At 37.6% G+C, this 12,841-nt stretch overlaps 1 protein-coding gene across 1 annotated transcript; it reads right to left on the bottom strand.

The window, feature by feature from the left end:
- Window positions 1-10,824: 10,824 nt before the first annotated feature.
- On the bottom strand, window positions 10,825-12,156 carry LOC128197439 (uncharacterized). The gene is made up of 7 exons (XM_052879369.1): window positions 12,146-12,156; window positions 11,845-12,065; window positions 11,601-11,762; window positions 11,419-11,523; window positions 11,275-11,350; window positions 11,088-11,183; window positions 10,825-11,004 (listed from the first exon to the last, which is right to left on the bottom strand). Coding segments are annotated over exons 2-7 (537 nt in total). The 5' UTR covers window positions 11,847-12,065; window positions 12,146-12,156; the 3' UTR covers window positions 10,825-10,908.
- Between the last annotated feature and the right edge of the window lie 685 nt (window positions 12,157-12,841).

The raw sequence follows: 12,841 nt of genomic DNA, 5'->3' as shown, positions 1-12,841 counted from the left end.
AAAATGGTAAGACCAAGTATCGTTTCCCAAAGGACTCACGACAGTAAACAATTATGAGACTACTCAACTAATTAAGCCTTTTGAAGAACAATTTAGGGGTTTTTGAATGTAAAACAAGAAAGTAAATATGAATGCAAATTGATCAATTGAGGCTAAACACTAGAATGAATGGATGAAGTTGAAAATATGAGACGAGTATGTTGTTGGGGTTTAGATTCACCTACTCTACTCTCGTGCATATAAGAATTCATCTTCTTTATTCAATTGTTAACATCACTTTCTAAATTACTTAAAACCCGATGTCTCGGCGAAGAAAGCCTATCCTTAATTACTATATCACAATGTCTTGTATCACTAGTAATTAATTCTACATTATGATTAGAAGCTTAAAATGACCAAAACTCATATCCCTATGTCTAGGCAATACTGCTTTTAGGAGAAAATTCTCCAGATCTAGGTTTCCCCGTATGTGTCCATATCACGAAAATCAATAATCATGCCATGAATGAGTTAAACATAACATGCATTGAGAAAAGAAGAAAAACCCTTACAATTGATGAAAGAAGCATAAATAAATAAGAATCAATTCAAATACATGAGAGTTTAGAGGTTACATCTTCCCCAACAAAAAATAAGGTTTAGTTCTCGATTGTCCTGGAAAAACTAGATGAACAATGGAATGAAATAATGGAAGAGATAGAAACGTGTCACATCCCCAAATCTACCCTCAAAGGGGTGAAATGTGTGTTTCTGTGCTTATGCCATCAAAAGATACAATCCCTAGGACGTCCAAGTCCTTAAATAGATCAAAATAATAACAGAAAACGGGTCCAAGTCCACGTCGTTGGCGCTCAGCACCCTAAGTGGGGTGCCTAGGCGTGGTGCGGGACAAAACTGACGCTCAGACGCCCCGACTCTGGCGCTTAGGCGCCCTGCACTACACAAACTGGCGCTCACCCAAAATGGGGCTTCCAAGCGCCCAGCGTGACCTCTTGTGCTCCTTTTTTGATGTTTTAGCTGTCCCTCTTGAATTCCAACCTATTGTTAGTTTTTCTCTTCTTCCAAATCATACTAATAACCTACAAAATCAAAGGAAATTAGTGACAAAATCATCAAGTATACCCTCTACTCACTTATTCACAAAACTAAACTAAAAACATGAGTTCAAGCAAGCTTCTAAGTCAAAAAAGGTTGATTTAATATAAAAATTGAATCACAGATAATGGTATTTTCAACCGTTATCACCCAGCATATTAATCACAATTGAAATCATGCATCTGTTTTTAACAAAATTATGAGCAACCATCGTCTATGCTTAAAAGCCTCACCAATCATTAACTCAACATGCATCATAAAACAGTGGAGCAAACACAAGAATCTTACTTATCACAAACAACAATTTATCACATCATATAGAACCATTACAGTACAATTCATTAAACCAAGTACATAAGCAAGCTAAAATAAAAACAAAATAAGCATAAACATAAAAATCCTGATCAAGAAGCATCCATCAGTAAATGCTTTCATCTTATCAGCATCCATCAGTTGATGCTGATCTTTCTCATCTACATTGGCATCCATAAGTAGATGTCGTCAGTAGCATCCATCTATAGACGCTTAATCACATAGCATCCATCAGTAGATGCTATCATTCATCACCCTCATCATAGCAGCATCCATTAGTAGATGTTATCATCTAAATCTTCATCATCATAGCATCCATCAGTAGATGATTTAATCTAGTAGCATTCATCAGTAGATGCTATCATTACTGTAAAGCAAAATCAAATCCAAACCACACAAATAATAAATTAAAAAGAAAAAGTCAGAAATTGGGTTGCCTCCCAATAAGCGCTTGTTTAATGTCACGAGCCTGACACCATTAAACTCAATCTAGATCTTTAATGTTGGCGTTCCTCCTTCCTTCATGACACCAACAAAATCTCAACAATTTTCTTGTCACCAACTTGACTCTCCTAGAGTAAGGAGCCTCAATCTCAAAAACTTCCTTTGCTTTAATATCCTTGATAACCCATAACCTGTTCTTGAATTTCATTGGTGTGCCAGGTATGGGTTCATCACTTTTCACATCACGGTGTTGGTGAACCAGTCTTTCTTCCTTCTCTTCGTCCTCTTTTTCCACTTTTATAGAGAAACAGCTAAGGCCCTTTTTGACCAACTTGGCAGCTTTATCAGGTAGACTAGTAACTGATAGAACTTCATCTGTTGTTTTAAGACTAGTCTACTTTTCTTGAATTAGCTGCCCAGCTTCAAAAACATTGAAAGTTACCTCTCTTTCTTGGTCCTTCAATGTTAAGACTCCATCATCTACATGAATGACAACCTTAGCTGTCTTCATGAATGATCGTCCAAGGATGAGTGGTACCTCTGCATTTTCCTCCATCTCCATCACTACAAAGTCCACCGGGAATTGGAGTTTATCAATCTTCACCACCACGTCTTCTACCACACCATAACGGTATTTGACGGACCTATCTACCAAATGAAGCAGCATTCTTATTGGCTTGACTTCAAGACCACCAATCTTTTTAAGCATAGATAGGGGCATTAGGTTGATGCTAGCCCCTAAATCAATAAGAGCCTTCACTATATCATGGTTTCCAATGTTACAAGGAATGATGAAACTCCCCGGATCTTTCAATTTTGGAGGGAGAGTCTTCTGCATAATAGCTCTACAATTGCCCTACACTTCAATTGTTTCCTCTTCTAGATATTTCTTCTTCTTATTGAGGAGTTTCTTCATATGCTTCGCATAAGCAGGAATTTGCTATAGTGCTTCAGTCAAAGGCATAATAATCTCCAATTGCTTGAAGATCTCCATAAAATGCCCAAATTGTTTCTCTTTTTCAGTCTTTGAAAAACTTTTTGGATAAGGAAGGGGCTTCTCAATTATTTTCTCTTTTTTTTTCTCATCCTCTTCTCCTTTCTCTTTCCTGTCATCTTTCTCAACATCTTTTCTCTCAACCTCTTCTTTTCTCTCTTTATTCATCTTTTCTTTTTCACTTAACTCAGCTTTTTCTTTTCTCTCAACTTTTCTCTCATCTAACATCGTACCACTCCTAGTCATAATGGCATTGCACTCATCCTTAGGGTTAACTTCCATATTAGCCCCAAAACTCCTGTTAGGCATCTCCTCCATCTTCTTAGCTAATTAACCAACCTGTATCTCCAAATTTCTAAAGGCAGCTTCAATGCTTTTGTGATTGCAGATTGACACTTGCATGAACTATTGTGTCTCCTCTAGCTTTGTAGTTCTGTCAAATAAGGAGGGTTGTGGTTTCCATTGTTGTTGTGGTGGTCTATTGAATTGTCCAGCTTGTCCTTGACCCATGCTTGGGTGAGGTTTCCACCCTTGGTTATAGTTACGTTAGCGACCTTGATTACGCATAAAATTGACTTCTTCTTGGGTAATAGCTTGCATGGCTCACTGTCCATTGATATGATCTCGACCACACAACTCACAAAGTTTCTCCACCACACAACTCACAAAGTTGATGTTGAGCTTAAGAAACATTCTACAATTCCTTTGGCAATTCAGAGATTTTCTTCATTAGAGTCTCCAGTTGTTGAGTCATAATCCTATTCTATGCAAGCAGAGCATCTTGAGATTCTAGTTGTAGAACTCCTTTTTGTTGACGTTGAGTTCTTTCACTATGCATGTCATTATCATTTGTAGCCATATTTTTAATCAACTCATAGGCTTCCTCTGGAGTCTTGCACTTCATATTACCTCCAACTGAGGCATCTAGCATCAATTTAGTTTATGAGCTTAGACCTCCAAGGAATAAAATGAATACTATAGGTTAATCAAAACCATGAGTAGGCGTCTTTCTCAATAAGCCTTTAAATCGGTCCCATGCTTGACCTAATGTTTCATCCATTCCCTGCCTGAAAGAAGAAATTTCCTGCTTACCTTTGTTCACCTTTGATTTTGGGAAGTATTTGTTTAGAAACTTTGCAACCATGGCTTCCCACTCAATAAAGTTGTTCTTTGGAAAAGAGTTCAACCACATCTTACATTGCCTCCCAAAGAGAAAGGGAACAAGATAAGTTTAATAGCTTCATTTGGCACATCATTGATCTTCACAGTATTGCATATCTCATTGAATGTGGTCAGATGCTCATATGGATTTTCACGTGATAATCCATTGAATTGGTTGCTCTTCACCAATTGAATCAAAGCAGGCTTCATCTCCATATTTGCAGCATTAAACCTTGGCCTTGCAATGCTATTAAAATGATGAGGGCCAATAACTGTTTCATAATCTGCCAGGGTACGTCTACCATTATGCCCTTCAGCCATATCTTCTTTTTCCTAGTCAGAGGTGATGACTGTAAAAGAGTCTCAAGAGAAGGGACAAGTTCTCTCGATGTCATGTTCCTCCTTTTTCTTCTTCTATTGTCCAGACCTGCAAGAAGAGGTTCAGATACTTTTGTGCTTTTAGTCCAAATTGTACCCTACATACGCTAGAGAACAAAACACTAGAGCACCACATTAGCACTAACAAATAAAAAAGATAAAACTAAAGATAAAATATAAATTAAGGATAAAAAGATGAAATGATAAAAAAAAAATATAAAATTAAACATAAAGTCTAATCGGTTAAGAATCACACAAAAGTATAGTTTAAACCACGAGTCCCCTGCAACGGCGCCAAAAACTTGTTAAGATGTTGGCAAGTGTACCGAATTGTATCAAGTACTATAAAATGGTAAGACCAAGTTTCGTATCCTAGAGGACTCACGACACTAAACAGTTGTGTAATTATTCAACTAATTAAGACTGTTCAAGAACAATTTAGGATTTTGAATGCAAAAACAAGAAAATAAATAGGAATGCAGTTTTGATCAATTGACGAAAAACAAAAAGGTGAATGAATGATATTGAAATTATGAGATGGGTATTTTGTTGGGGTTTAGATTTCACCTAGTTTACTCTCATATATATAAGAATTCATCTTCTTCATACAATTGTTAACATCACTTTCTAAATTACTTAAAACCCGATCCCTCGACGAAGAAAGCCTATCCTTAATTACTAGACCACAATACCTTGCATCCCTAATAATTAATTATGAATTACGATTAGAAGCTTAAGATGACCAAAAGTCATATCCCCATCCCTGAGCAATACTGCTTTTGGGAGAAATTTTCTAGATCGTGGTTTCTAGGTATTCCCCAATAACAAAGAAGACCATAAAATCATGCCATGAATGATCAAAACATAACAAACATAGAGAAAAGGAGAAAATCCCTAACAATTAAGGAAAGAAGCATAAATAATTAAAACAATTTCAAATACATTTCGGAACCATACTTCCTAAAGCTAACACGTGTCCAGTCCAGCGGGAACGCGCAGCGCAAAAAAACGTAAGCTGCTATACCGAATCCCCCGCTGGCCATCGGGGACCGAGTGGTAAGGCCATGATCCGCAGGGGAACGGATCACTCATTCTTCCATTGGGGACAGGTGCACGAACGACAACTCCAAACGTCACACATCCGTCGCCTACTTACCGTTTAGGTGGCACCAGCGAGATCCAGCTAAGGTAAGGAACTTCGTGTCGCGGCTGCTCCACTCCGCCGCGGTCTCATGAACTGAACTTCGTTGCCTTCCCGCGCGCGAAGCGAATGGGCGCTGTGCTGTGGGTCAGTTTCGGGGCGGAGGGCGAAGAGAGACCACAAGAATGATTCATTTGGATCGACGAGCCCCAAAACTAAGAATCAATGGAATGTCTGTCTATCCATGAACATCTATTCTATCTGTATATCTAGGGGGTCTCTCTATACATAAAAAAGAGTTTTATGGCACGATATGATCGCCTAGCCGTAGCCGCATATTGAGCGCAGCGGATATGCGGGATTTCAGTTGGATCAGATCTTTCGCTTTGACGGAAGCTTTTGGACCTAGCGAAAAGGACTTTCTAAGCCTTCGCGCAAGCAAGCGCGAGAGAAGCAAGCAAAGTAGAAGCTTTGCCAGAAGCAAGACGGGGAAGCAGAGCTGTCGTATAAGCGGTAGCTTCCCCCGACCTACTCAACAAAAATACAACAGTCAGTAGACACTACACTAGTAGGGTAGTAAGTTATGTAATTAGGAATTTGAAAACCAAAAAGCCCTTCTTGGATCCTAGGAGCAAGGATTTACAGTCCTTTAGAACAACCTTTTGATCCCAAGATTTCCGGCCCCTTACTTTCGTATTTTTTAATCTCACAATTGAATCTTACTACCCAAGTCGATCCTATTGGCAACGGGAAAACGACGCTTACGCGGGATCTCGGTGCCCTTCTCTTGCTCTTGAAAGAATAGAAGTTTAGTTCGAGTTGTTATCATGCCGGATCAGAAAAGTCAAAAGCCATACTAAGAGCCAGCGGACCTGCTCACGGGAGTCAGGCCTGTTCTGTAGTGGGCAGACGTAGCAGGGCCATCAGAATATAGGAAAAAGAGCCGCTGGAGAAAACCAATTACGTCGGGTTCTCAATTCCATGGAGTATGTAGTGAGTTTGAATTGACCCGGTTAGCTAGAAGGTTCCTTTCGCTACCGTCCGAGTTCACAAGTTACATCATCCCCCAACAACAAACTGAATTTAGTTCCCCCTTGTCATGGAGGAACTAGATGAACAATGCAATGCGAGTGAAACATAAACCCTAAAAATTGAAGAGGAGTGCTTCCGCATCCATTCTACCTCTAGAGAGTTGGAGAAAATCTGAGTTTGTGTCAATTCTGTCACAAGATACACTGCTCAACGCCCCTACTTAGGGCGCCCAGACGAGCTTTCGAGAGGATAGCGCTCAGCGCCCCAGGAAGGGCGCCCAGCCATGAAACGTTACTTGAAGACTAGCGCTCAGCGTCCCGAAAAGGCGCTCAGGCGTGACAGCGAGACACCTGCGCCGAGGGCCCTAGAAAAGGGCGCCCAAGCGTCATGCGACCTTTAGCAGCCTTATCTTCTGATGCTCTTTCTATCCTTTTTGAGTTCCAACTTCTTGACATTTAACTCCTCTTCCAATTCATCCCAGTTTCCTATAAAATCAAGGGAATTTAGTGATAAAATATTCAAGTATAACCTCAACACTCTTATTCACCAATATAAGTTAAAAACAAGAGAACAAGCAAGTTCCTAAGTCAAAAAGGGTTCATTTATTATCAAAATTATATCACAGATAACAGTATTTTCAACCGATATCACTTGGTTAGAACAACAAAGTGCTTTTTGAATTACTATTATTAGGTACCATTTTGCAATTAAGTTCTTTTCTGAAGATACCAAGCGTATATAGTCACTTCATCATTAGACAAAGTACTGGTTAAGCTCATGGTATCATTTAGTAAAGTAAATGGTTCTTTTGGTTTTGTCTCTTTTTAGACAGATACGGTTTAACTTGTTTAATCTTTCTTTTAAAGTTTTAATTTTTATGTTTTTTAAGGTGTGTTGTTAGAGATATTGTCTCGACTTGTTCTATTTTCAAGAGCTATGCTGAGTATCTTTTCCAGGTATGATAAACATCAAGCGTTTGTCTTCAACTCTCTTAGACGCTTTAGGCATAACAAAATTTTGCCATGCGTTGAGTGTTTTGACCTAGATTTTTTTATGCCCTAAGAACGTAAGTGTTTTTTAAGTTTTTCTATGTTGGATTCTGGTTCTAGGTTTTATGTGTTTTGGATTTAGGCTCTAAGTCTTATGTTTTCAACCTAAGTAATTTTCTAATTATTCTTTTGTTTTAATTTTATTTGATTAAACTTCAAAACATGAGAGTCTTTAGGCATATAAACGATTTTGTCTTTAGTAATAAGTGTTTTCTTAAGTTTTTCTATGTTGAGGATTCCTGTTCTAGGTTTTATGTGTTTTGGATTTAGGCTCTAATTCTTATGTTTCCAACCTAAGTAATTTTATAATTATTATTTCTTTTTAATATTATTTGATTAAACTTCAAAACATGAGAGCGTTTAGGTGTACAAACGATTTTGTCTTTAATAATATTTCCCTTTTTATGCTTAGCAAATACACATTTAAACGATAAAATCTTCTTTAATTCAACATTATTTTTAAGTCTTATGTGTTTTGGTTCATTGTGCATTTTACATATTTATTATTTTTATCTTGTGCATCCTGTTAGTGGTCACAATCGAAAAAAAGAATGTTGTGTATAAAGATAAAGATGATAGACGAAGATATATTTAAACAAAAGATAAAATAAACAAATAAACCACAAATTAAGCAACAACCAACAACTTGGATTAAAACACAAAGCATATTACATGAATGTAAACATCAATAACATGGACTCCTAAGATGAACTCTTAGAATCTTGAGAAACTCCTACCGATTCTATTTTATCCTAACTTTTGGTGTACTTCCCTAAGTACATGCTCCTAGATGCTGACACGTCTATGATCGAGGTCGTACCCAAATTAAATTAATATGCAATTAAAGTGTAGTATAAACTAGGAAGTGACTCCTAGGTCGTCTCTCAAGGACCAAATATTGGTTCAGTCATTAGATCAAACACTTGGTGGGGGAGGGGGTTTGTGGATAGTTTTGTGGCTTGAAATTAACTCAATTAAATTTCCAATTTAAACATTAATTCAAAACAGTTGGTCACTAGCTCAATTGCAATGCTTCCAGTCATAAATTAACAATAAATACCCACTCCTTTAACCCATAATCCAACATGAATTAACCAACTAAGCGAAGACTAATCATGCAAATTAAGCAAACATAGTGCTCCCATTTAATCATGTCCATGCTGCCACAGATTAAGCAAATGCGGTTTAATTGACAAAGCGAAGATTAAATCAAATTAGGAAGCTAAGCGTGTACCCAATTGCAAGTATGGAACATAATCAAATATAGAACAGGGTTAGAACAACAAAATCACCATGATAGACCAACAATCTCAAGGAAAACATAGCAATCTCACTAAGAACAACCAAGCACACTTAAGCTAACATTAAACAACGAGAGAGCAGCAATAAATGCAAACAAAACAGAATTAAAAATGCAATTGAAAGCACAAAACGCAAACTGAAATGTGCAAAACAAAATTGCATATAGAAACAAAATTGGAAACGTAAATGGAAGTATGAAACGAAAATAAATTTTCACTTGAAAATGTAAATGATTCATTAAAGAGAAAGAGAAAGAAAGACACACCAAGCTCCAAACCTAAAAGGATAAAAACGTGAAAATGAGGGAGGCGAGCCTTTTCCAAATCTGGTTTGGGGTTTTAAAATGCCAAAAGATGAAAATGCCTTCTATATGGGCTTCTTACAAAATATGACCTAAAATTAGGCCCAAAGGTGCAAATCTGTCCAAAACTTAAATAATTAAAATTACAAAATGAAATTAAATGATGTGGCAACCCTCTTGAAGTCCTAATCATAATTCCTAAATTGTTCTGCAATTAATAACGAGAATAACTAGATTAAGATAATCCAAATTTATTAAAATATAAATTATGATGAAATTAAGCCCAATTAGTGAAAATGAGACAATAATGGAGAATTAAACACAATTCACCAATAAGATTCGGTGCGAAAAGCTAAGTGAATAGTACAAAATAATGATTCATCAGTCTACTTTTTCTCTAATTCTCCCCGTTATTTGATAAACATAAAAAAGGGAGAAAGAAATGAGGGAAGAGGCATCATGGCCCCACAGTGGTGGTTCTAGTAAAGGAAGAAGAAAAGGGTCATGAGGGAATGGGAGGAGAAGGGAGAAGAGGGAGAAAAGGCTCAGAAGGGAACACTCAATCACACAAAAAGAGGAGGAAGTGGATAGAGCAATGGATGTAAGAAATGGAAAGGTCAGATGAGGTGATGAGTGCATAAATGGTCACATTGTATATTTAATTTCAAAATTTTAGTGAGATTCTTGTGCTTAAATGGTTGATATAAATTCAATTTGTGACGATTGGATTTATCGGGTTTGGAATTGAAAGGGCTTAACAAGTAAATTTTAGTTGCATAAATTTTTTTTTTGATAGTCTAATGTTTATTTGTTCCCCTTAAGTTAGAGTTTTATTCATTTAAAGTGAGAAAATGAATTGTCAATGTACAAAAATTAAGGCCAAAAATGGCAATCCTCACACCCCCTAAATTTCCTATTCTTACCCTCACACCACTAACTAGTTAGGTGCTCTCAAATTATGCTACATGGCAATCCTCAGTTGCTCAACCAGATGTTGGAACTCCTCAGTTGCTCAACCTCATTGATCTTGGTACTCCTCAGTTGCTCAACCACATGTTGTCACCTCATTAGCTTTGCCACATCAACTGCCCCTTCATTATCATATTCAAACCCTTAGCAGAAACCCTAATGCCACCAAGACCAAACCCTTCACTAGTGCAGCGAGGGGCTTTTACCGCGGTTGATTTTCACTATACGTCGCGGTTCTTGAACCGCGGCATATCCAGCCGCGGTAGTAAGTCAGGCACTTTATGCCGCGGTTCTAACCGCGGTATATAGGCTGCGGAATATGCCGCGGTTGTAAAGGGAACCGCTGCCTAAATTCATTTTTTTTTAAAAAAAAAATTAAAAAAAAATTAAAAAATGCACTATATGCCGCGGTTCAACCGCGGCATATAGGCCGACGAGTATGCCGCGGTTAGTGTCAAAACCGCGGCCATATGTCTCGTTTTTAAAAAAAAAACGAAGCACTATATGCCGCGGTTGTGGTTAGAACCGCGGCATATTCCCCTGCAGTTTTTTAAAATTGCAGGTCTGTTTTTGTGATATCCACTACCACAAAAACAGACCTGCATATAAAAACATTTACAGAAATTCAATTTCAAGATAACAAACACATGTTCAAATGTATTTCAACATCAAATAAAGTAGAGAGTCTAAGAAAATTCTATCTAATCAAATGCATTGTTTAAATCTAAATCTAAGAGCTATTGTATAATCTAACTATATACTTCGCAGCAGCGTTCCTAATGAATAGTAGTGACTTCTCAGGAACTGGTGTAGTAGTCTTGAATCTCTGCAAAAGACAATTCATTTTAATTAGTGTATATGAATTCAACATTTGTTAAAAAATCAAAATTTGTTAAAGTTAAATATTACCGTTTCCCAGCTTCTTGTGATGTGAGAACGAACAATATGGGTCATCCAATACATTACATAGTATCCACACTCATATGACCCATTTTGTCTGTTACACTACAATATATCATCACAGTTGATAATAGTTAGTGAATAACATTTGTTATAAAACAATTATAACAAAGTATGACTTTAGCATATGTCAAACCTTGAGAGAAATCCAAGCAATCTTTCTACTCTTAACAATTGATCTCCCGTCCATCATCATACTTGCTGGAATAGAACTGTATATAAAAAAATGTTTTAGCATTCAGTTATATAACAAAGAAAGTCCAAACATTGAGGTTCTTACCAATCAATTGCTTGTCTGAGTTGTGTGGGAGGAGGCCTGTGCAATGAGCAGAACCACAAAGCATAGTTGTCTTGCACAGACATAACAAGAAGTTGCCAATGGCGCCTGAAATTCATAATAACGTAACTATTAAATATTAAAATCACATATGGAACATTATTATGTTAACAAAGTTCACTTACCCGGATATATAAGGCAAAAAGTATATTTTCTTGCCCCTTCGAAAACTGCTTATCATTCTCGTGTTGATATGATCAAAATCATTTGATTCATGAATGTCTTGGGGATCAATGAATCCATAATCATCAGAACGCCCCAACTTATTAGTGACCCCAGACATATACCTGAAATCAAAAATTAACTTTGATATAAGGATACTTGATATATAAATCAATTTTATATATAAATAATTGGTCATAGACTTACATCGTCCATAGTTGAATAATTGAAATATTCAACTCTTGTGTTCCCGACGCAAGCTCACGGACATCTTGGCTATTAAGGTATATTGGGACCTCAGAGCCATGCCCAAATACATTAGCATCATACTGAACCTCCAAAGGCTTATCATCAAGGATGTCAGCAAGTAGATGCAATGAAGAAAGAGGGTCATCCTCAGATAGAGGAATCTTCTGTTGTTCCTGCGTCTGTTGTTACATGAAAAGATAAGATAAGTTTTGACATCAAAAACCTTTAAAATTGAGAAGTGTAAAGAAGAATTTCATACCGAGGGGTCAGAAACTGCTTTAACCAAAAATTTAGGCCAAGTGATAAACGACTTATATGCTTGTTCGACAGTGAAAATCTCTTCCGTGGACAGTGGAACCGAGGCATCTGGCATGATCATTTCATCCACTGAGACCTTCACCTCATCCTCTAATAGTTGCATACCATGACATACAGTCGCTGACCTAAACTCTGTTCCACGAGCTACCAGCACCATCTCAGTATCTTCTAAAATGTATAGCAGACATGGACTACCATCGTCCATGTCATCCTCTGGGATGGCTGATGTGGAACAACTTCCTTTGCCGCTTCTCCCTGTCAGAGTAAATGTTAGATTATACAAGAGATAGAAATAATTGCACATTAATGTTTATTAAGTTTACCTGTGGGAGGGGGAGGGATAACATGTTCCTCTATAGGAGACTGCACCGGGCGCATGCTCTGAAACTGCTCCTGGTATAGCATCTGGAATTCAGCCCTCACCTCGGCCCTGATCTCCTGCATAAGGTCTTGTCGGACCTTTTTTGTGATCTCTTCTGTCATCCTTTGTGTATCGCTGTATGAATATGAATGCTGATGAGAAGAGCTCCCAAAATAATCTGTAATTCCTACTCCAGGACCTGCAGCACGAACACGTCCAGGGTGCTCAGGTCGTCCAATTGCAGCAGCAAGAATATCCTGGCGACCCTCTGGAGTG

The sequence above is a fragment of the Vigna angularis genome, chromosome 6, assembly GCF_016808095.1.
Source record: "Vigna angularis cultivar LongXiaoDou No.4 chromosome 6, ASM1680809v1, whole genome shotgun sequence".
Lineage (NCBI taxonomy): Eukaryota > Viridiplantae > Streptophyta > Magnoliopsida > Fabales > Fabaceae > Vigna > Vigna angularis.
Note: the sequence above shows the minus strand (reverse complement) of the source record. Positions and strands in the feature narration are given on the sequence as shown.

Excerpts from the sequence above, each read along its gene's own strand:
- LOC128197439 (XM_052879369.1), bottom strand. Across the intron at positions 11,351-11,418 it reads CTCAGACAAGCAATTGATTG|TTCTATTCCAGCAAGTATGA; the intron begins GTAAGAACCTCA and ends TTTTATATACAG. Across the intron at positions 11,005-11,087 it reads TCACAAGAAGCTGGGAAACG|AGATTCAAGACTACTACACC; the intron begins GTAATATTTAAC and ends TGTCTTTTGCAG.